A 22,156-nucleotide genomic window follows, 5' to 3' on the forward strand; every position below is an offset into this window, starting at 1 on the left:
TTCCATTTAGTCGTTTCTCCATCTTCCTAGTATCTCCTGCTTCTCAACTTCCCCCGAGCTCTTTACCCAATCTATCTCTCCTCATTCTACACAATTACTTTTCCCCACATCTCGTCATCCCTTAGTCTCCCTCCTCCCTCAACCCCTTCCCAATTCCCTCAACTGTGTGACTCTGTTCCCAATGGCCTGATATTTCCCCTCGCCCTCTCCCTCCATCTCCGCTGAAGGTTTTACAGTGAATCAGTCCCCGGAAGTTGAGTAAATCCGTGACTTGCGGAATCGACAACAGATGAAGCCTTTCGGCTGGATGAGGAGGGCGTGGGAGGAAGTATGATTCATATGAGTGATGTGGGATTCAGGAAGGTAGGGAGTCAGCAAAGGGTGAGAGGTCAGTGTAGAGTGGTTTAAGGCGGAGGGAGTGGGGTGAAATGGAGGGGAGTGAGGGGGAGGGATAGTAGAGTTTGGGATGAGAGAGGAGAAGCGGAAAGAAACCAAAGAGGGGAAGGTGAGAGGGAGAAAAGAGAGAGAGCAGGACGAGATTCGGGGAAAGCGCGTAAATAGACCCTTCAGTCCGTCTGGGCAGTTCCACCCGTGTTCACAGAGCCAGTACTGTTTGCACACGGTTGGAAATTACTCCTGTAAACCTTCTCCACCTGAGTGTCGGGTCGGAGCTGGAGAGATTTGTGACCTGGTATCAACACTCCCCACCCCCTCCATTTCACCAACACAATAGAGCTGGTTACTGACAATAGGAAGTCAGCCGGGGCGATGCAGACATTCCTGTTTACATCAACGGCAGAGGATAAGGGGGTTGAGAGCTCCAATCTCCTGAGAGTGAACACCACTAACAGCCTGTCCTTGTCCAGCCACAAGGACACTATCGCCAAGAAAGCTCAGCGGCACCTCTGCTTCTTCCAGAGGCTGAAGATAATCGGCGCCTCCTGGACGACCATCATCTGTTTTTACAGAACACATCCTGTGCGGAAACTAGTCGTGTTGTCGCGGCAAGTGCACTGTCCACCACCGGAAACAGTGCAGAGGTTGTGAACAAGTTCAGTACATCATGGAAACTGTGGACAGTGTTTACATATCTCTCTGCCTCGATAAAACAGTCCACGTTATCAAAGTCCCCACACACGTCGAACATTCTACTTCCTGAGAGATGGACCACTAACTTCACAATCTCCCTAATGCAGTGCTGTGATTAATTGGTCTGTATGATTCGTTCATTTAATCAGTTGTCCCCCTGCATTTCGCGACCCCGCTCTCCCAGTCTCGAGGTGATGAATTGATCCTTATGGACGGGATGCGAATCAGAAGTTATTACTGTATGTTGATTCATTGAAAGCAAATCTCCCAATTTACGCTCACCTCTCCTCTTCTCTGCCTGTCACTCTCTCTCTCTCCCTCTCTCTTTCCCTTCTCTCTACCCCTCTCCTTTCCCCTCTTCTTCCCCCTCTTACGTCCTCACTTACCCTCCCTCTCCCCCCTTCTCCACACTCCTCCGCCGCCTATTCTGCAGCACACTAAACGGAAACAAACAGGCCTCTCCCGGAAACCACGCCTTTATCTTCTGAGAGAACATTAAATCTTTCCAACTGACGAGAAATTATACAGTCGGGTTTTCAATAAATTCACCCACGTCCATCTTTGCTCGTTTCCCGTCTGGCTACCCGCGGAACCAGATCCAAGTTTGGACTTACAAGCCCGATTCACTGGCCTCCCAATTTGGTGTCAAATCCCGAGACGAGACCCAAATTGCTACGTACCCCGTAACTGTGTCACTTCCCAGCAAAGATAGAGAGGTCCGTTGAAGTCTGATGGTACTCTTTTTAACAGTATTTATTGATCAAAATACACAAAAGTATTATCAATTCAAACATACAGATATATACAGGTCGTCAATACTAAATATAAAAGTGCGGGTATAATAATAATCAAAAAGAAATAGCTCTATCGTTGTCTAGGGGCTAATGTATTGTCCGATGGAAATATAAAAGTCACATTAGTTCAGGTAAGCTGTAGGCTGCAGCCTTTGTGGTTGGAGATCAAGACGGAGTTTTCACTTGCCCATTCCTTTTATGACGTCAATTCCATCGAGAGCTGTTGGGAGTTGATTTCCCCGTTGTTAGCTGAAAACTGTTCTTCCGTGGTAAAGGACTACGCTTCCGGGGCAAATGGAAACGAACGCACATGGCCTTACACCAGCTTTCGCTATTATGGGATCGCTAGCATTCCTTCTGGTGCGTCTGGGGCGTGTTCCCACAGACCCTCTTTTATCCTGACTCACAGGGTCTCAGATGTCAATCAGGTTGGGGATGATGCAATCCCTCCACCAACCTCCTCCTTGGTTCATTACCTGGGGCTTCGATGCATCGCACAGGATGCAATAGACAAGTCTGTCTCCAAGAGACAATTGCCGGTATCAATGGTTCCGCCTTTTGAAGGCCGGGCACATTCCACTCTTTCTCTCATTTCCTGGGTCTCCAGAACTGACAATAGTAATCTTGCGGTTCTGACAAAGCAGGGGGCTACCCTGCAACCTTCAGCCCCTCAGAGCTGTGGTACATTCATAACAGTTGCCTATACCTGCTATACACCTCTCTCTTTTTCTTAACCAGATCGCCAATCTCCCTTGAAAACCAAGGTTCCCTATGGCTGTCAACTTTGTCTGGCAGGGAAATGCAAACTCTGCACCCTCAAAATTTCACATTTGGAGGCCTTCCACTTACTGAACACAGGAAAAAAAAAACTTTTCCCTATCCACTCTTCCTAGATGTTTTATCATTTCTACAAAATTAGCCCTTCTGCTATTTAGAACCTCAAATCGAGGACCTGACCCATCCTTATCCATAATTAACTTGAAACTGGTGACATTATGGTCACTGGACCCGAAATATTCGCCGACACATACTTCTGTCACCTGACTGTCTGGTTTCCTAATTGGAGATCAAGTATTGCATCCTCTCTCGTAGGTACCTCTATATATTGATTTAGAAAACTTCCCTGAAAATATTTCCCAAACTCCAAACCATCTAGCCCTATTACAGTTTTTGGAGTCCCAGTCAATATGTGGAAAGTTAAAATCCCCTACTATTAGAACTTCCTGTTTCTTACAACGGTCAACTATCTTCATACAGATTTGCTCCTCCAATTCTGTCTGACTATTGGGCGGTCTATAACACGCCCCTATTAGTGTGGTCACACCTTTACCGTTCCTCAGCTCCACCCATATGGTCTCTGCAGACAAGCCCTCCGGGCTGTCCTGTCTACGCACAGCTGTGATATTTTCCCTGACTAGTAATGCCACTCCTCCCCCTTTCAACCCTCCCCCTCTATCATTTCTGCAAAAACGAATATTTCTCTCATGTATAAACCTTAGGTGGTTTCCCTTTTTGTATTAATGTATGAAAAATAAATTATAAATTCTACCAATGAGAATTAGAAATTCTCTTACTAAAGGATTCATATTCAAAATAGTATCCAACAAATCAGATTCTTGCAACTATGGAAACTTGGATAATTATTTTTGTAAAAATGTCGGACCTGAAGATATTGCAGTAAGTGTGTATGAGAGAGAGAATATCTAATTATCTCTTAAAAAGTCATCAATCGACCATCACAAAATAAATGAAAATAAAAATAAATAAATCTGCAAAAAATACAGATCCCCTTAATCACTAAAAATTAAACAAGTTTGGGAGAGAGAACTTAATATGACCTTTGTTAATGAAGATGGTCAATTCTTCTTTGATATGTGCCAATCTGTGTTTAATTCAATTTAAAATTGTTCACTGTTACTATTTAACAAAGGAGAGACTATCCAAAATATCATACACAATTACTGCGATAGTAATAAAACTAAAGTAGCCACTTTTTCACATATGTTCTGGTCATGATCTTCATCAAAATCTGTTTGGAAATCTCTATTTTCTACAATTTCTAAAGCTCTGAAAATTAATTATCAACCTAATGTACAAACCTTTTATTTCTGTCTATACATGCGGTCCTCGCATGAACTTTATCCTCCTCCACTTCACTATCTGCTCTAACAGTCTTGTTCCCCTTCCTCTGCAAATCTCTTTTACCACCCCCCCCCCACCAGCAGCACTGGCAAATCTACCCGCAGGGATGTTAGTCCCCCTCCAGTTCAGGGGCAAACCGTCCCGTCGGAACAGGTCCCAACTTCCAGGGAACAAAGCCCAATTGTCCAGAAACATGAAGCCCTCCCTCCTGCCACATCTCCTTAGCCACGTATTTAGCTGCACTCTCCGCACATTTATATTTACAGGGACTTTACTCCTTACGCCGGTCCCGGGACCCGACCCGTTTACACACCAGGAACGGAACCGGAGCAGATTCTCAGCCACTGGTTTACATCCCAGGTCACGAAGAAAGGATAAAGTTTCCCCGTGAATTTATTCCCAGTGAAGGTGTGGAGATGGGACTTGGTCTCCGCGTTGTAAAATGAAACTATCCCGGACTCGTAACTGAGATAAACTCCCACCCTCCCGGGGATGGGACCGGCAGGGAGACGGGACTCGTCATCATGCCGATGTAACATCCAGCAATTAACAGCGGACACGTCACAATCCCGATGTAACACGTCATCAACCCGCCTGATGACCCAGAATCCGGTCTCCGGACTCAGACTGACCCCTCCTTTCCTCTCCACAGACTCTGCGGCGACCCCCAGACACCAGTCCCGATTCCCCGTCACCTCCACCTCCCAGTAATGTCTCCCCGATGTGAATCCCTCCGATCCCAGCACACAAGCCCAGTGTGTGAATCTCTTCCCGGTATTAGGAAGATTTCTCCGGGTCCCGGTCCGTCTCACACTCCTCCGATTCTCAGACACCTCGAGACACGGATTCGCCGTTTCCACATCCAGAGTGACAGAGACTGGGGGGAGAAGCAGAAAATTAGAGTCCCGGGGATCGGGGGGAGACTCGGGCAGCGCGGCCCCGGGGATCGGGGGGAGACTCGGACAGCGCGGCCCCAGGGATCGGGGGGGGACTCGGACAGCGCGGCCCCGGGGATCGGGGGGAGACTCGGACAGCGGGGTCCCGGGGATCGGGGGGAGACTCGGTCAGCGGGGCCCCGGGGTTCGGGGGGAGACTCGGACAGCGCGGCCACGGGAATCGGGGGAGACTCGGACGGCGCGACCCCGGGGATCGGGGGGAGACTCGGGCAGCGCGGCCCCGGGGATCGGGGGGAGACTCGGACAGCGCGGCCCCGGGGATCGGGGGGGACTCGGACAGCGCGGCCCCGGGGATCGGGGGGAGACTCGGACAGCGGGGCGCCGGGTATCGGGGGGGAGACTCGGGCAGCGCGGCCACGGGGATCGGGGGAGACTCGGGCAGCGCGGCGCCGGGGATCGGGGCGGGAGACTCGGGCAGCGCGGCGCCGGGGATCGGGGCGGGAGACTCGGGCAGCGCGGCCCCGGGGACAAAGGGAAAGGCCGCTGGGCCTCAGGCGCGGTCGGGTGGCCGACACGATCCTTTCCCCTGGTTTCTCCCGACAGAAGCAGATGGACAACTAATGTCTCCCCAAGGGTTTTATGCTGGCCCTTGACTCCTCAGACAGCGGAAACATCCTCCCTCACTCCTGCCTGTTGACCCCTGAATGAATTTTGTGTTTCCCTGAGATCTCCTCTCATTCTTCGAAACTGGGAACAGAGAACATCGAGCAGTACAGCACAGGAACAGACCCGTCATGCAATGTTCACATTCATTTGTGAGAGTGAATTGGGGGAGTGTGATGGTTTGAGACAGTAAAGGAGGTGATAATGGGAACCAGTAGGGGAGAGATGAATGGCAGATTGACCCAGAAGGGGGAGGGGTGGAAAGCCTGTGGGTGAACTGTGTGTGTAGAGTAATAAGAAGCTGGAGGGTGCAAATATAGCAGATGAGGTTCCCTTTGTCCCCTTTCCCACAACCCCATCCCCCGCAGCCCCTCATTAGGACAGGGGATGAATTTGCAGGAATCCTTAAGCAACACAGGTCCTGATGACGTGTTTCAGTCTGAACCGTGGACTGTTTACTCTTTTCCATAGAAACTTCCCGGCCTGCTGTTCACCCAACAATTTGTGTGTGTTACTCCGCTTTAAATATACTCAATTATTTGGCCTCCACAGCTGCCTGTGGCAGATTCACTACAAATGATAAATGAATTCCTCCCCATCTCTCTCCTGAATGGACATCCCTATAGTCAGAGGTTGTGCTTACCGTTCTCGACCCACCCACATCCTCCCAACATCAACTCTCTCCCGATAGGTGTCAGAGAGATCTGGCGAGACCCTTCATCAGGACCTGCGTAGCCTGAATTACCAGCATCTGCAGATTTTCTCCTGTTTGATTTTTAAAGCAGAAGTCAATCAGTAAACTTCTTGATTAGTCAGAGTCCCAAAAGCTATGGGGCGGAGGGGGAGAATAGAGTTGAGCAGGCTAATAAATCAGCCTTTCTTCTAAACTCCCATGAGTACAGGCCCAGAATCATCAGACACTCCTCATATGGTTAACTCTTTCATTCCAGGAATCATTGTTGTGAATCATCTGCACCCCCTCCAATGCCAGTACATGTTTTCCGATAGAAGGGACCAAAAACTGCTCACAATACTCCAAGTGTGGTCTGACCGTTGCCTTATAAAATCTCAGTATTACATCCTTGCTCTTGTATTCTAATCCTCTCGAAATGAAAGCAAACATTGAGTTTGCCAATCTTAACACAGACACAAACTGCAAGTTAACCTTCAGGGAATCCTGCACAAGGACACCCAAGTCCCTTTGCACCTCTGATTTTTGAATTTCACCCTGTTTACAGAATTGTCTCTGCCTTTATTCCTTCGACCAAAGTCGTACCTGCCTAAGTTTGTACCTGTCAAACTCTTCCTGTGCTACAAGATCCTTATTTCTTATACTGGTGCATTCAAATAAGACCAGAAGACAAAGCGGCAGAAGCCGGACATTCGGCCCTTCAAATCTGCTCCGCCATCTTATCATGAGCTGATCCATTCTCCCATTTAGTCCCACTCCCCCACCTTCTCACCATGACCTTTGATGCCCTGCCTACTCACATACCTATCAATCTCTTAAATACACCCAATGGCCTCCACTGCCGCAAGACATTCACAGATTCACCACCTTCTGGCTAAAAAAAAATTCTTCGCATCTCCATTCTGAGTGGGCGCCCTTCAATCCTTCAGTCATACTCTCTCATACTAGACTCCCCCATCGTGGGAAACAACTTTGCCACATCCACTCTGTCCATGCCTTTTAAAATTCGAACTGTTTCTGTGAGGTTCCCCCTCATTCTTCTAAAGGAGTACAGTCCAAGAGCGGTCAAATGTTCCTCATATGTTAACCCTCTCATTCCAGGAATCATTCTAGTGTATCTTCTCTGAACCCTCTCCAATGTCAGAACATCCTTTCTTAAAGAAGGAGCCCAAACCTGCACACAGTATTCCAAGTGAGGTCTTACCAGTTCCTTATAGAGCCTCAATATCACATCTCAGAACTTTGAATTCTCTCTCCTTTTAAATAATAGTCTGCCCGTTTATTTCTTCGACCAAAGTGCATGACAATACACTTTTCAACATAGTATTTTATTTGCCACTTCTTTGACCATTCTCCCAATCTATCCAAGTCTCTCTGCAGATTCTCTGTTTTCTCAGCACTTCCGCCCACTCTTTGTATCATCGGCAAACTTAGCCACAAAGCCATCTATTCCATAATCCAAATCGTTGACATAAAACGTAAAAAGAAGCGGCTCCAACAAAGACCCCTGTGGAACACCACTGGTAACTGGGAGACAACCAGACTGGGATCCTTTATTCCCACTGTCTGTTTCCTGCCAATCAGCCAACGCTCTATCCACATATGTAAATTTCCTGTAATTCCATGGGCTCTTATCTTGTTTAGCAGCCTCATGTGTGGCACCTGGTCAAAGCCCTTCTGAAAATCCAAATACACAACATCCACTGCATCTCCCTTGTCTAGCCTACTTGTAATTTCCACAAAAAATTTCAATGGGTTTCTCAGGCAGGATTTTCCTTTAAGGAAACCATGCTGAGTTTGGCCTATCTTGTCATATGTTTCCATTTACTCCGTAACCTCACCCTTAACAATTGACTCCAGAACTTCCCAACCATTTCTCAAGCTAACAGGTCTATAATTCACTTTTTGTTTCCTTGCCCCCTTCCTAAATACCAGAGTGGCATTCAAAACTAAAGGGTGCATTCCATCTGGTCCTGGAGATTTATCTACCCTGAGACTATTCAGATTCCTGAGTACTTTCTCTGTCGTAATTGTGACTGCGCACACTTCTCTTCCCTGACACCCTTGAGTGTCCGGTATACTGCTGATATCTTCCTCAGTGAGGACAGATGAAAATACTCGTTCAGTTTCCTAGCCATCTCCTTATCTCCCATTACAATTTCTCCAGCATCATTTTCTATCTGTATTATATCCACTCTCACCCGTTTTTTTATTCTTTATATACTTGAAAAAGCTTTTAGTATCTTCTTTGATATTATTTGCTAGCTTCTTTTTTATTGTTCATCTTTTCGCTCTTAATGGCCTTCTTAGTTTCCTTTTGTAAGCTTTTAAAAACTTCCCAATCCTCTGTCTTCCCACTATTTTTTGTTTCCTTGAATGCCCTCTCCTCTGCTTTTACTTTGGCTTTGACTTCTCTTGTCAGCCATGTAGCAACGTTTTTCCATTCCAAAATTTCTTCATTTTTGGAATATATCTGTCTTGCACCTTACTGACTTCTCGAATAAACTCCAGGCACTGCTGCTCTGCCGTCCTTCCTGCTAGTGTCCCTTTCCAGTCAAATTTGGCCAGTTCCTCTCTCGGGCCACTGTAATTTCCTTTACTCCTCTGAAATACCGACACATCGGATTTCGGCTTCTCTTTCTCAAATTTCACAGTGAACTGATCATTACCTCCTAACGGTTCCTTCACCTCAATCTCTCTAATCACCTCTGGGTCATTACACAATATCCAATCCAGTACCTCTGATCCCCTAGTGGGCTCAACAACAAGCTGTTCTGAAAAGCCATCTCGTAGACATTCTACAAATTCTCTGTCTTGAGATCCAGTGTCGACCTGATTTTCCCAATCCACTCGCATGTTAAAATCCCCACAATTATCACAACACTGCCCTTCTGGCAAGCCTTTTCTATTTCCTGTTGTAATTTGTAGTCCACATCACTGCAGCTGTTAGGAGGCCGGTAGATAACTGCCATCAGGGTCCTTTTACCCCGCGATTTCTTAGCTCAACCCATAAAGATTCTGCACCTTCCGATCCTATGTCATCTCTTTCTAATGATTTAATATCATTTCTTACCAATAAAGCCAAGTCACCCCCTCTGCCTACCTGCCTATCCTTCCGATACACCGTGTATCCTTGGACGTTCAGCTCTCACAGACATGCATCCTTTAGCCACGTCTCAGTGATGGCCACAAAATTATACCTGCCAATCTGTAGCTGTACGACAAGATCATCCACCTTATTCCTTATGCTGTGTGTATTTAAGTATAACACCTTAAGTCCAGTATTTGGTACTTTTTGTTTTGATTGCACTGCAGCTCATCCCAGTGGCTGCAAATTTGCCCCATCACCTGCCTGTGCTTCGTGACATCTTTACTGCTCAGTCTCATAGATTTATTTCTGTTTTCTCCCTCCTCCACTCTATCATTCCGGTTTCCATGACCTCTGCCAAATTTGTTTAAGCCCTCCCTAACAGCTCTATTAAACATTCCCGCTGTGGTTCAGGTCCTTTTTAAACAGGTAATACTTCCCCCAGAAGAGATCCCAATGATCCAAGAATCTGAAGCCCTGCCCCTGCTCCAGTCTCTCTGCCACGCATTCATCAGCCTGATCCTACTATTCTTGCCCTCGCTAGCACGTGGCACAGGTGGCAATCCTGAGATTACTACCCTGGAGGTCCTGCTTCTCAGCTTCATTCCTAACTCCCGGAAATCTCTCTTCAGGACCTCCTCCCTTTTCCTCTCTATGTCATTGGTACCAACATGCACCAAGACAGCTGGCTGCTCACCCTCTCCCTTCAGGATATTCTGGACCCGATCCGAGACACCCCGTACCCTGGCACCTGGGAGGCAGCACACCATGCGGGTATCTCTACCAGGCTCACAGAATCTCCTGTCTGTTCCCCTGACTATGGAATCCCCTATGACTACCGCATTCCTCTTCTCCCTCCTTCCCTCCTGCACAACAGCGCCAGGCTCAGTGCCAGAGACCCGGTCACCGTAGCCGTCCCCTGTCAGGTCATCCCCCTCAACAGCGTCCAAAACGATATACTTGTTGCTGAGGGGGGCAGCCACAGGGGTGCTCTCCACTACCCTGGCATTTCCCTTCCTTCTCCTGACAGTCACCTAGTTTTCTGACCTCTGTAGCCTAGGGATGACTACCTCCCTGTAGCTCCCATCTATCACCTCTTCATTTTCTCTAACAAGCAGTAGGTCATCAGGCTGCAGTTCCAAATCCCTAACACGGTCTCCGAAGAGCTGTACCTCGGTTCACCTGGTGTATTTGTGGCTATCAGGGAGGCTGGAGGTCTCCCAGGATTCCCACATCTGAGACCCTGAGCAAAGCACTAACCCGCAGACATGCTAGCTAATTCTACAGGAATGAAAGAAAGAAAGATGGGTCTACTCACCCACTAACTTCGCCAAACACACGGACTTTTTAAACCGTTCGCTAATGTGCCCTGCTGTTCCCTGTCCATCCGGGCCGATTTGCCAAGGGGAGAAAAAGAATCGGTGCCTCACTCTCGCCTCTTCCCGTTACCGCCTAAGCCCGTTGAGCCAAAGCCCTACACTCTGCTGCCACCCACTCCGCTGCCCGCTGTATAGGGTGGTCATCTTTTTAAACTCTCCGCACTGTCCTGCGCAGTCTCGCCGTTCTTGTACGCAAAGTTTTTATTTTAGAAAACTGCCTTCCTTCAGAATTTAGCTCCCACGCCGCACTTCTTGTCCCAATCTAAAAAAACACCTTCAGTCGTGTATTCATCAGCCTATTCCACACTGTCCACATGAAATTCAGCAAGGCCTTTGATGTCGATGATAGACCACACTTGGAGCATTGTCTGCATTTCCGGTTCCCGAATATGGGGAGGATGTCATTACACTGGACAGGAGGCTTCAGGAGGATGTTACCAGGACTGGGGGCTTGGGTTATAAGCAGAGAGTGGATAAGCTTGGGCTATTCAGATGTAGTGTAGGATGTTCAGATATGCCCCCTTATCAAGATAAATAATTTTAAGGAGCTTAAATAGTTTCTTTTTCCAAGTAATGGGAGTACAGAACCAGAGGCCTCAGACTGAATGTGAGACAGGAATTTTTTCTGTGTGGTCTATCGGGTAACATTCTCATAGAGAGGGAGGTTGTTAAATGGAATTTTCCCTCAAATGCTGTAGTAACAGGTAAAAATAAAATATTTTAAAATAAATTTGGGCCGGTACACAGATGGGAAATGGTTAGAGGGATGGGGGGCAGGCAAACACACACAAATGGGCCACACTCAAGAAGACATCTTAGTCTCGCACATTGATGAAGTGGGCCGTGGGTTTAACATCCATCAAACCCTCCCAGATCATCCTCCTGAGGAATCTCACCCCGGAGTCTGTCTGTGAAGTGTTGATGTGACGTCACGTCAGAGGGCAGCTCAGTGACACAGAACAGACAGACTGGGTGAAGGACAGCAGATTTCAATCCTAAATGGGAATTTGTGCCTATTTCTGTAGACGTGTGTCACACTCTGATAATGTGTGTGTGTGTGTGTGTGTGTGTGTGTGTGTGTGTGTGTGTGTGTGTGTGTTGATTCTGGTAAATATCCGTGTGGTGTGTATACACATTGAAGGAGAGTGTGCCCATTGAGGAATTTGTATGCTACAGTGTGTCATCACATGTCTGGTGTGTGTTGACAATGTGTCACACGTGATTGAGTTGTTTAAATGAATAAATGACTGTCTCTGTAGAGATTGGTTTCCAGGTTACTGAGGGAAAACATTGCTGAGGCTCTGACTACAATCTGCCAGTCCTTCCTGTGTGTGTGTGTGAAGGAGATTTGCCAGGCCGATTATGCTGTGTGTGCTTCTCCCGAGATGAAATCTTGACCCATGTCAATGCTTGTTGGTGTGTCCGAGCTCATTCTCACAATGCTTCAATGTAGTGGTCTGATCACCATAAGACATAGGAGCAGAATTAGGCCATTTGCCCATCGAGTCTGCTCCGCCATTCAATCATGGCTGATCCTTATTTTTCCCTCCTCAGCCCCACTACCTGGTCTTCTCCCCGTAACCTTTGATGCTGTGTCCAATCTAGAACCTATCAAGCTCTGCCTTAAATACACACAACAAGTTCCACAAATTCACCAGCCGCTGGCTCAAATTTGTTCATATTTGTTTAAAATAGATGTCACTGCATCTTGACGCTGTGCCCTCTTGTCCTAAACTCCACCACCATGGGAAACATCCTTTCCACATCTACTCTGTCTAGGACTTTCAACATTCGAAAGGTTTCAATGAGATCCCCCCTTTTTTTTCTAAATTCCAGTGAGTACAGACACAGAGCTGTCAAACGTTCCTCGTATGATAACCCTTTCATTCCTGGAATCATCCTTATGAAATGAACCTTCTGAAATGCCAGCACATCTTTTCTTAGAGGAGCCCAAAATTTTTCACAACACTCAAGGGAATACTCAATACCAGTGCCTTATAAAGCCTCAGCACCACATCCCTGCGCTTGAATTGAATGCGATCTAAACCCCTTGAACTGAATGCTAACATTGGATTCGCCGTCCTCACCACTGACTCTACCTGCAAATGAACATTTAGGATGTTCTCCAGAATGACTGCTAAGTCCATTTTCATCTCAGCTTTTTGGGTTTTCTCCCCTTTTGAAAAAAGAATTTGAACACTATTTCTACGACCAAAGTGGATGACCATGCATTTTCCAACATCGTATATCATTTGCCACTTTCTTTCCCATTCTCCCCACTCAGGTCCTTGTGCAACCTAACTGTTTCCTCAACACTACCGGCCCCTCCACCAATCTTTGTATCATCTGCAAACTTGGAAACAAAGCCATCTATTCTAGAACAAGAGGGTATGACTTCAAGATTGAAGTTCTTCCTTTTAGAACTGAGATGCGGAGAAACTACTTTAATGACTGCTAAGTCCATTTACATGTCAGCTTTTTGGGTTTTTGTTTTTTTTTTTGGTTTTCTCCCCATCTGAAAAAAAAAATCTGCACATTATTTCGACGACCACAAAGCCATCTACTCCAGGACAAGAGGGTATGACTTCAGGATTGAAGGACGTCCTTTTAGAACTGAGATGTGGAGAAATTACTTTAGTTAGTGTGTGGAAAATCTATGGAATTTGTTGCCACAAGTGGCTGTTAAGGCCGTCATATTTATGGCAGATATAGATAGGTTCTTGATTAGCCAGGGCATCAAAGGGTATAGGGTGAAAGCAGGGGAGTGGGGATGACCGGAATAAAAAGATCAGCCCATGATTGAATGGTGGAGCAGACTCGATGGGCCGAATGGCCTACTTCTGCTCCTACATCTTATGGTCTGTTCCATCAGCTAAATCTTGATATATAGCATAAAATGAAGGTGTCCTAACACTGACCCCTGCGGAACACGAGTCACTGGCAGCCAACCAGAAAAGGATCCCTTTACTCTCATTCGCTGTTTCCGACCAATCAGCCAATGTTCTAACCATGCCTGTAATTTTTCTGTAATCCCATGGCCTCTTAACCTGGTTACCACTTTCAAGTGTGGCACCTTGTCAAAGGCCTTCTGAGATTCCAAATATACAACATCTATTGCATCCCCTTTATCGATCCTGCTAGTGATCTCAAAGAATCCCAACAGGTTTGTCAGGCAGGGTATTCCATGCTGACTTCTCCTATCTTGTCCAGTGTCACCAAGTGTTCCATAACCTCACACTTAACAATTGACTCCAATTTCTTCCCAACCACAGAGGTGAGGCTAACTGGTCACTAATTTCCTTTCTGCTGCCTTCCTCCTTACTTAAAGAGTTAAGTGACATTTGCCATATTCCAGTCCACTGGCACCATGCCAGGGTCCAGTGATTTTTGGAAGATCATTTGAAATGCCTCCATAAGTTCTACTGCGACCTCTTTCAGAACACTAGGGTGCAGTTCATCTGGTCCGGGTCGGGCTTTCAGCCTATTGAGCACCTTCTCCCGTGTAACAGCAACTGCACTCACTTCTCCTCCCTCGCACTCTTCAACACCGGGCACAGTGCTAGTGTCTTCCACGGTGAAGATTGGTGCAAAATATTTGGTTTATCTGCCATCTCTTTATCCCGCGTTATTATATATCCGGCCTCATTTTCTAGCGGTCCTATATCCACTCTCACCTCTGTTTCATTTTTCTACAATACTTGAAAAACAATTTGATATTGTTTGATAACTTGTTTTACAAAGACAGGTGTGTAAAACTGGCCTGAAGGATCTTTGGAGACCAGAGTCACCACAACCACAAACTGTACCAGTTGCTACCATCCGGGATACAATACCGCAGCATAAAAGCCAGGAGCAACAGGCTCCGGGACAGCTTCTTCAACAAGGCCAGCAGGCTGCTTAACTCATGTGGACACAGCTGTATTTCTATGTTATATTGACCAGCATGTCATACATATAATTAATCATAAATTACTATAAATTGCTCATTGCACATTTAGATGGAGACATAACGTAAAGATTTTTAATCCTCATGTATATGAAGGATGTAAGTAATAAAGTCAATTAAATTCAAACCAATCTCTTGTTTATTTTTCCCCTCCCAATCATTCTTTTAGTTCCTCTCAGTAGATATTTAAAAGCTGCCCAATCCTCTGTCTTCCTACTATTTTTTGTTTAGTTGTATGCCCTCTCTTTTGCCTTTTCATTAACTTGTCTTCCCTTGTCAGCCACGGTTTTACAATTTTACCATTTGAGTATTTATTTAATTTTGGAATACATCTATCCCTCACCTCTCTCATTTTCCCAGAAACTGACACCATTTCTGCTCTGCTCTCATCCCTACCAGCATCTCCTTCCAATTTGCTTTGGCCAACACCCCTCTCAGACCACTGTAATTTCTTTTCCTCCTCTGAAATACTACAATGTCAGGCTTTACTGTCTCCTTATCAGATTTCAAGTTGAACTCTGTCATGTTGTGAGCTCAGCCTCCTAAGGTTTCTTTTAACTACTCCCCTCTGGTTCAATACATAACACCCAATCCAGTAGAGCTGTTCCCCGAGTAGGCTCAACGACAATCTGCTCTAGAGAGCTATCACATTGCATTCAACATACTCACTCCCTTGAGATCCTTTACCAACCTGATTTTCCCAATTGACCTGCATGTTGAAATCTCCCATGATTATCATAACATTGTCCTTTTCATCAGCCTTTTCTATTTCCAATTGTAATCTGTGGGCCTCAACCCACTGACTGTTGGGAGGCCTGTATATGACTGGTGTCAGTGTCATTTTTACTTTTGCAGTTCCTTACCTCAACCCACAAGGATTCAACATCTTACAACCCTATGTCACATTCAGCTGCTGATTTACCAGCAGAGCCACATTGCCCCGTCACCCGACCTTTCTGTACCACCGGTACATTGTGTAACCTTGGACATTGAGATCACAACTACAACCATCCTTCAGCCACGATTCCGTGATGGCCACAACATCATACCTGACAATCGGAAATAGTGCAACAAGATTATCTACCTTATTTTTCATACTCCATGCATTGGGATATAACACTTTCTGTACTGTAGCTGCTACCCTTTTTAATTCTGCATCTCTAAAGCACTCATACTCACCTTGCTGGCTGCAATTTTGTCCTCATATCTGTCATGTCTGACAGCCTCACTGCATGCTATCTTTTGCATTTTACCCTTCATTCCAGTTCCCAACCCCCTCTAAATTAGTTTAAACCCTCCCCAACAGCTCCATCAAACCTCTCTGAGAATATTGTCTTCCTCAAGTCCAGGTGCAACCCATCCCTTTCGAGCAGGTCATTCCTCCTCCATAAGAGATCTCATTGATCCAAGAACCTGAAACCCTGACCCTTGCATCAGCTTCTCAGCCATCTTTAATCTGCCAAATTATCCTGTTTCTACCCTCACCAGCACGTGGCACAGGCAGCAATCCAGAAATTACAATCCCGGAGCTTTCTACCAAGCTCACCAAATTCTATTTTCAGGACCTCTTTGCTTCTACTTCCTATGTAATCGGTCGCAAAATACACAAGATATCTGGCTGTTTTACCTCCCTCTCTAAAATGCTACAGGTACGATCTGAGTAGTCCCTGACCCTGGCACCTGGGAGGCAACGTACCATTCAGGAGTCCCGTTCATGTCTGCTTCATGAAGATTGAGTTCCCGATCACTACCACTCCCCTATTCTGCCTCTGACAACAGTGAGAGATGTCGATCAAAAAGGGGTAAGACCTGCGTCAATCAGACACCGCACTCACAGGGCACAGAGTAATGGAACCAATGTAATTGGAACCAATATGAACCAAGATATCTGGCTGTTTTCTCTTCCTCTCGGAAATGCTGCGGACACGATCCGAGTCGTCCCACCATGGCACCCAGGAGGCAACATACCATTCGGGTGTCCTATTCACGTCCACAGATTCTCCTGTCTGCTCCCCTGATGATTGGAATAAACTTTCCCCTATCAGCCTATTATTACAGCCAATCGTTGCCTCAAATTATCTTAATTGTGTCTCATAAACAAAGAGAAAATGAAACTTTGTAAGTTTTACCTCGATTAATAGCATCAAGCGTTTCTCTCAGCACTGTGTTCAACAAATAGAGGTGATCGAATTTTTCAACCGGTAGGGCCTCATCTGTCACTGACAATTCCTGGAGATCGTAACTGATTCTGTAAATATTAAACTGCTGGTGATAAACTGTAATTCTGAACTATTTTCAAATCCATTCAGGGTTTCAGTAAAAATCCTGTCCTACCTTCTGTTCCGACGAGCTTCCTCCTGAAATAAATAAAACACAAATCTGATTGCACTTGGACTTACTGTCCATATCCTGAATTTCATCTAAATCATTACAAGGTGTTAAAAATTTCCACTCCAACAGTCACACACGGACAATACAGAACCACGGGGAAAATTACAGGGAATATTTCTCAAAATTAGACCAACACTTACAGGAAGGACAGGACAGGCTGTGCATTACCATCTGGATAAGGCGTCAGAATGATAAAATGGAACAATGTAAGATAAGTGTTGAATTTCATTGCGTGAAGGTGGTAAAAGTACCTCATTATGGCGAACACGAGAGGACACAGGTGCTTGGAAGTAGTACGGAGGCGATGTCGGGTAAGTGTTTGAAATGGGTGGAATGAGCTGCCGGCAACGAAGGTGGAGGCGGATGCGATACGGTCTTTCAAGAGACTCCCACACAGGTACATGGAGCTTGGAAAAAATAGAGAGCTATAGCTAACTCGAGGTAATTTGTAAAGTGAGTAGATGTTCGGCACAGCATTGTGGGCCAAAGAGACTGTATTGTGCTGTAGGTTTTCTTTGTTTCTATATTTCTATTTATGGGGAGACCTTCAGTCAAAGATAAAATGCCAGGTGGTTTTTAATAAATCCCACAAGAAATTTAGTGATGAGGATGTGAAACTCAGTGCCACAGGAGTGGTTAAAGTGGAACAGCAGAAATTGCATGTAATGGAGAGGCAGGATAAACACGTATTGCTGGTTGTGGTGAGCAGGTGGCAGGATGATTGTGCAGAAGGGAAATTGATTAGAGGAGATGGACCAAATGGCCTGCTTGTGACGGAGAATGAGACACAATCCCATGTAAATCATATCTGAAAATGTAGAGACAGTGAAAGTTTCCGTAATCTGATGGAAACCAGATATGGAGGATAAGTCTGATGTGTGGGTCACATTCTTTGTCCTCACTGATTGACAGAGAGACCCTCACACCCACCGCACCAGTCACACTCAGAGCCTATGACCGGAACTGGGTGTTAATGGGAGTTTTAGAGGTTATTTAACGTGGTAATTAAGGACACAATCAGCAGCTCTGTGTTATGATCACAGTATATCATTCCAGAGAAGATTGCATTCTGTCCTGGGATGTACAGAAGTTGTGGAAGTCCAGTTTTGGGACAAAAACAATCCTGAATAGTTGCATCAATTGTCTGGTGAGAAACAGTTTACTGCCATTTGTAAATGCTGTGCGTAGGAGCAACACGTCTTTTTTCTATCTGCATTGTATTCTGTGTTACGTGTTTATTACAATAACCAGTCACGTGAGTAGGGACGTGGTAAAAGCGAAGGGAATAAGTTACGTATTCGTACTTTGCTCTGGGCTGTTTTGATCCTGGGACTGACAAATGCCATATTTTTTGTTGACCGATTAATTGCAGTTTAATGTACGATTAATTATGCGGAATATTCATTGCTTAAATATTATACGTTGCTGATGAAGGATCGAATATCTATCTCCGACATTTTAGAATGTCATTAACGGAGTGATTGGAGGTTCGTCATGCAAGGAGAACACTCTGTGTGAGGACACCAGCAGCGGCAATTGATTTGGTAGAATTGGCCGCTGTGCTGTGTTTATTTCAAATTTTCCACTGTTCATTTAGTTCAAATTGACAGATATAAACTGAAACATATTCCCTCACCTTCAGAAATATCACACCGTCTTTACGATCCATCTGTTCCTTTAACTTAGTGATTTCCTCCTGAATAAACCTTATATTCTCTTGAATCTTAAGAAGGTTTTTCTCCATTGTGTTAAGAATCCTCTTCTCTTCTTCCCTGAGATCCCTGAGTAAGCTCTGCTCTTTCTCAGTGATAATCTGGTGCAGGTCAGCAAACTGGGATGTGATGTGGGACTGAAGGCTGTGTGACTGTTCCTGTCGAATAAAAGGTGTAGTATTTCCTTTTGATATGAAGGTGACTGTTCGGTCTACTGGGGTCCATACTACCTCTGAGACATTCCTGTCAACCCCATTCCCTCACGTTTCCCTGAAACCTATACTCCCTCATTGACCCATTAACTCCCACCTGATTCACATACCCTCAACTTCACAGGGTTAATTTTATTTAACTTTTCGTCCGGCATGTCCTTGGAATGTGTCTGAAACTGTCATGGCCACAGGGAGAGCATGCAAACTCCACACAGACAGCAGCAGAGGTCAGGATTGAACCCAGGTCAGTGGAGCTGCGATACTCGTCTATTCTGCACTAAATGGAGCAAAACTGGACAGTAATAACAGAAATTCCACTCAGGAAGACTCACCCGAACTCCGGAAATCTTCTCTTTCTGTTGCTGCTCCTTTTCCTGGAAGTCTGATTTCTTTTTTGTGAGAGAGTCTAAGGAAGATTTTATCTGAACCTGGAAGTCAGAGAGTGAAGGAAATAGAAACAAAGATGCATCAAAAGAAACAGGTGATCAAACCCGATTATCACACAAAATGCAGGAGGAACTCAGTTAGTCAGACAGCATCTGTTCAGGGGAAATAAACAGTCGGTGTTTCAGGATGAGACCCTTCATTAGGACTGGGAAGGAATGGGACAGAAGCCAGAAAGAAAAGGTTGGGGATGAGAACCAGCTGACAGGTGACGGGTGAGCCAACGTGAGGGGGAACTTGATGAAGTGAGAAGCTGAGAGGGGACGGGTAGAAGAGGTAAAGGGCTGGAGAAGAAGGAATCTGAGCGAGAGGACAATCGACCATGGAGGAAAAGGGGGGATTTGGGGGCTGTTTGGGGCCATGAATAGTGGTGATGCAGGGGTTGCTAGGAATCAGGTGTCGAACTTGCCCCGTTTGCAGGTATCGGTGTCAGGAGATAAGTCAGTGGGGAGAAGCGAGTGGGTAACGGAATTACGTAGAGAGCGGAGAGTTGTTGTGGAGGAGGGTGGGACTGCGCTTTTGAAGGGAAAGATGTGCATCGTGGTAGAATCCCATTGGAGACGGCGAACGGTGGGGGATGATGTGTTGTTTATGGAGGCTCGTGTCATGGACAATAAACGATGGGGAGAGTATTAAATTCGAATTACTTTTACCTTGTAGATTTTAACAGCTTCTTTAATCGTCATGAAGCGGTGTTCTCTGTGTTTCTGCGCAACTGCACAGATCACACAGATCAGTGTCTTGTCCGTTTCACAAAACAACTTCAGTTCTTCCTCATGTTCCTCGCAGTGAAGTTTACTTTCCTTCCCTTTCGGATTCAGGTTTAGATTTCGAGCTTTTTCAGCCAGATTTGCTAAGGCCCGATTCACCCTGAGGGTGCGGTCAGCAAACTCCTCTCTACATTCCGGGCAGGAGTTTCTCTGCTCCCTTTCCCAACACTGTGTGATACAAGAGCGACAGAAGTTGTGTCCACACTCCAGAATAACCGGATCGGTGAAGAAATCCAGGCAGATGGAACAAAATACCTCCTCGGTCCAACTCTCGGCCTTTCTTTTCGAAGCCATGTTAACTCCCGGCACTTCCTGATTCAGAATGCTTTCACTTTCGGGGATCTGCTGAACCCCTGCGATTGTAGTACCGCGATTGTCCACTACGAGAGCTGCAGATTCTGATGCTGGATGTGTTCAGTGGAAATTTTGGTTAATGTGGGATCAAAAAGACATTAAAAGTGCAACAGATAAGAAAACGTGGACATGGTCTGTCTAAGCCTGGCTACGAGCGGAGGAGAGATGGCCATATGGCTTGCAAACCCATCTATTAACAACCTAGAGCGACAAAAACGTCAGCTGAATCTCAAAAGGCCCCATCCCTGCGGTCGGAAGGACCTTCCCCTGGAAGACGATTGAAGTCCTGCGCTGAAAGGAGAAGCCGTCTGCCCCCCTGGGGTGGTTCACTACTACAATAACCTTGAGGATTCCTCAGCCAACCCGGCCACTCCCTGTCCTGTGTAGAGAATCCCTGTATATCCAATGGTGTCCCTATAGACTGGAATGTGTCAGTCGGCAGCATTCCTGTACGAAAGCAGTTCCGAAACTTTTTTTGTGCCAAAGACCAATACCAGTAACCGTGAACCCCAGGTTGGGAACCCCTGCTCTCCGGACATCTCGGTGTGATGGCAGGCCAAAAAGTTTAGAGTGTCTTTCCCCGAGCTGATGATCTTCCAGCAGCACTCGCTGTCCGATTTTCTTTGGATCCTGGGAACAGCCCGAAGATCAGTGAGCCTTCTGTCACGCAGCTGCTGTGGCACAGGCCCTTGCATCTCTCTCCACAGATTTTCGCCAGCCCACTGTCCACAAAGAGGTGAGTGACCGTCTCGTCTCCACTGCAGTAATCTCGGAGCAGCACGCTGTGGGAGTGACTCCGGGCATGCAGCAAGGATCAGACTGGGAGGGGCCTTCTCGTCTCCACGGCAGTAATCTCGGGGCAGCACGCTGTGGGAGTGATCTCCGGGCATGCAGCAAGGATCAGACTGGGAGGGGCCCTCTCGTCTCCACTGCAGTAATCTCGGGGCAGTGCGCTGTGGGAGTGACTCCGGGCATGCAGCAAGGATCAGACTGGGAGGGGCCCTCTCGTCTCCAGACAGGTGAGGTCTTGGTGCCTGTTGGTGAGATCTGGTGATGAGGCATTCTGCCAGATGGTCTGGGCTGTCTGCTCAGGGAACCTCTCCACTGTGTCCATCCAGTCCTTCTCCTGCAGTAACTGCAGGACATTCCGTGCTGACAACTGTCTGGTGTTCTTGTGGTCAAAGCTGCTGGTCTGAAAGAACTGCCACCAATTTCGTTAACACAAGGTTCACATGGAGAAGCCTCCTGATTGAGACAGACACAGTCTCACAGGGTATTTACAGGGTAGGGGCAGGAATGATGTTTCTCCTGGCTGGGTAGTTGAACCAGGGATCACAGACTCAAAATCCGAGATCACCTCAGCAGGACTGAGATGAGGAGAAATGTCCCCAACACAGTGCAGTGAATATTTGGAGTTTTCTCCACAAGTTTTCTAAATTAAACGGACATATTTAGGGGCTCGGCAAACTTCGGAACGTTGCAGGAAAGTGGCGCTGAGGCTAAAGATCAGACATGTTCTGAGTGAGGGGCAGAACAGCGCAACGGGCCGAATGGGAGCGCCTGATCCTGTTTCTTATTTTCTAAA

At 46.3% G+C, this 22,156-nt stretch overlaps 1 protein-coding gene across 2 annotated transcripts; it reads right to left on the reverse strand.

Moving 5' to 3' along the window:
* Window positions 1-3,434: 3,434 nt before the first annotated feature.
* On the reverse strand, window positions 3,435-21,952 carry LOC132386922 (zinc-binding protein A33-like). Of its 2 annotated transcripts, XM_059959275.1 has the most exons (7): window positions 20,101-21,952; window positions 19,336-19,431; window positions 18,716-18,949; window positions 17,331-17,486; window positions 17,023-17,045; window positions 16,818-16,936; window positions 3,435-4,902 (listed from the first exon to the last, which is right to left on the reverse strand). In XM_059959275.1, the coding sequence occupies exons 1-7, from the start codon at window positions 20,509-20,511 to the stop codon at window positions 4,331-4,333; spliced, it is 1,611 nt and encodes a 536-aa protein (XP_059815258.1). In that variant the 5' UTR covers window positions 20,512-21,952; the 3' UTR covers window positions 3,435-4,330. The 2 variants fall into 2 exon arrangements, with proteins under 2 accessions (XP_059815258.1, XP_059815259.1); XM_059959276.1 differs by lacking the exon at window positions 17,331-17,486 and having other exon boundaries at window positions 3,436-4,902.
* Window positions 21,953-22,156: the final 204 nt, after the last annotated feature.

The sequence above is a fragment of the Hypanus sabinus genome, unplaced genomic scaffold, assembly GCF_030144855.1.
Source record: "Hypanus sabinus isolate sHypSab1 unplaced genomic scaffold, sHypSab1.hap1 scaffold_1393, whole genome shotgun sequence".
Taxonomy (NCBI): Eukaryota; Metazoa; Chordata; class Chondrichthyes; order Myliobatiformes; family Dasyatidae; genus Hypanus; species Hypanus sabinus.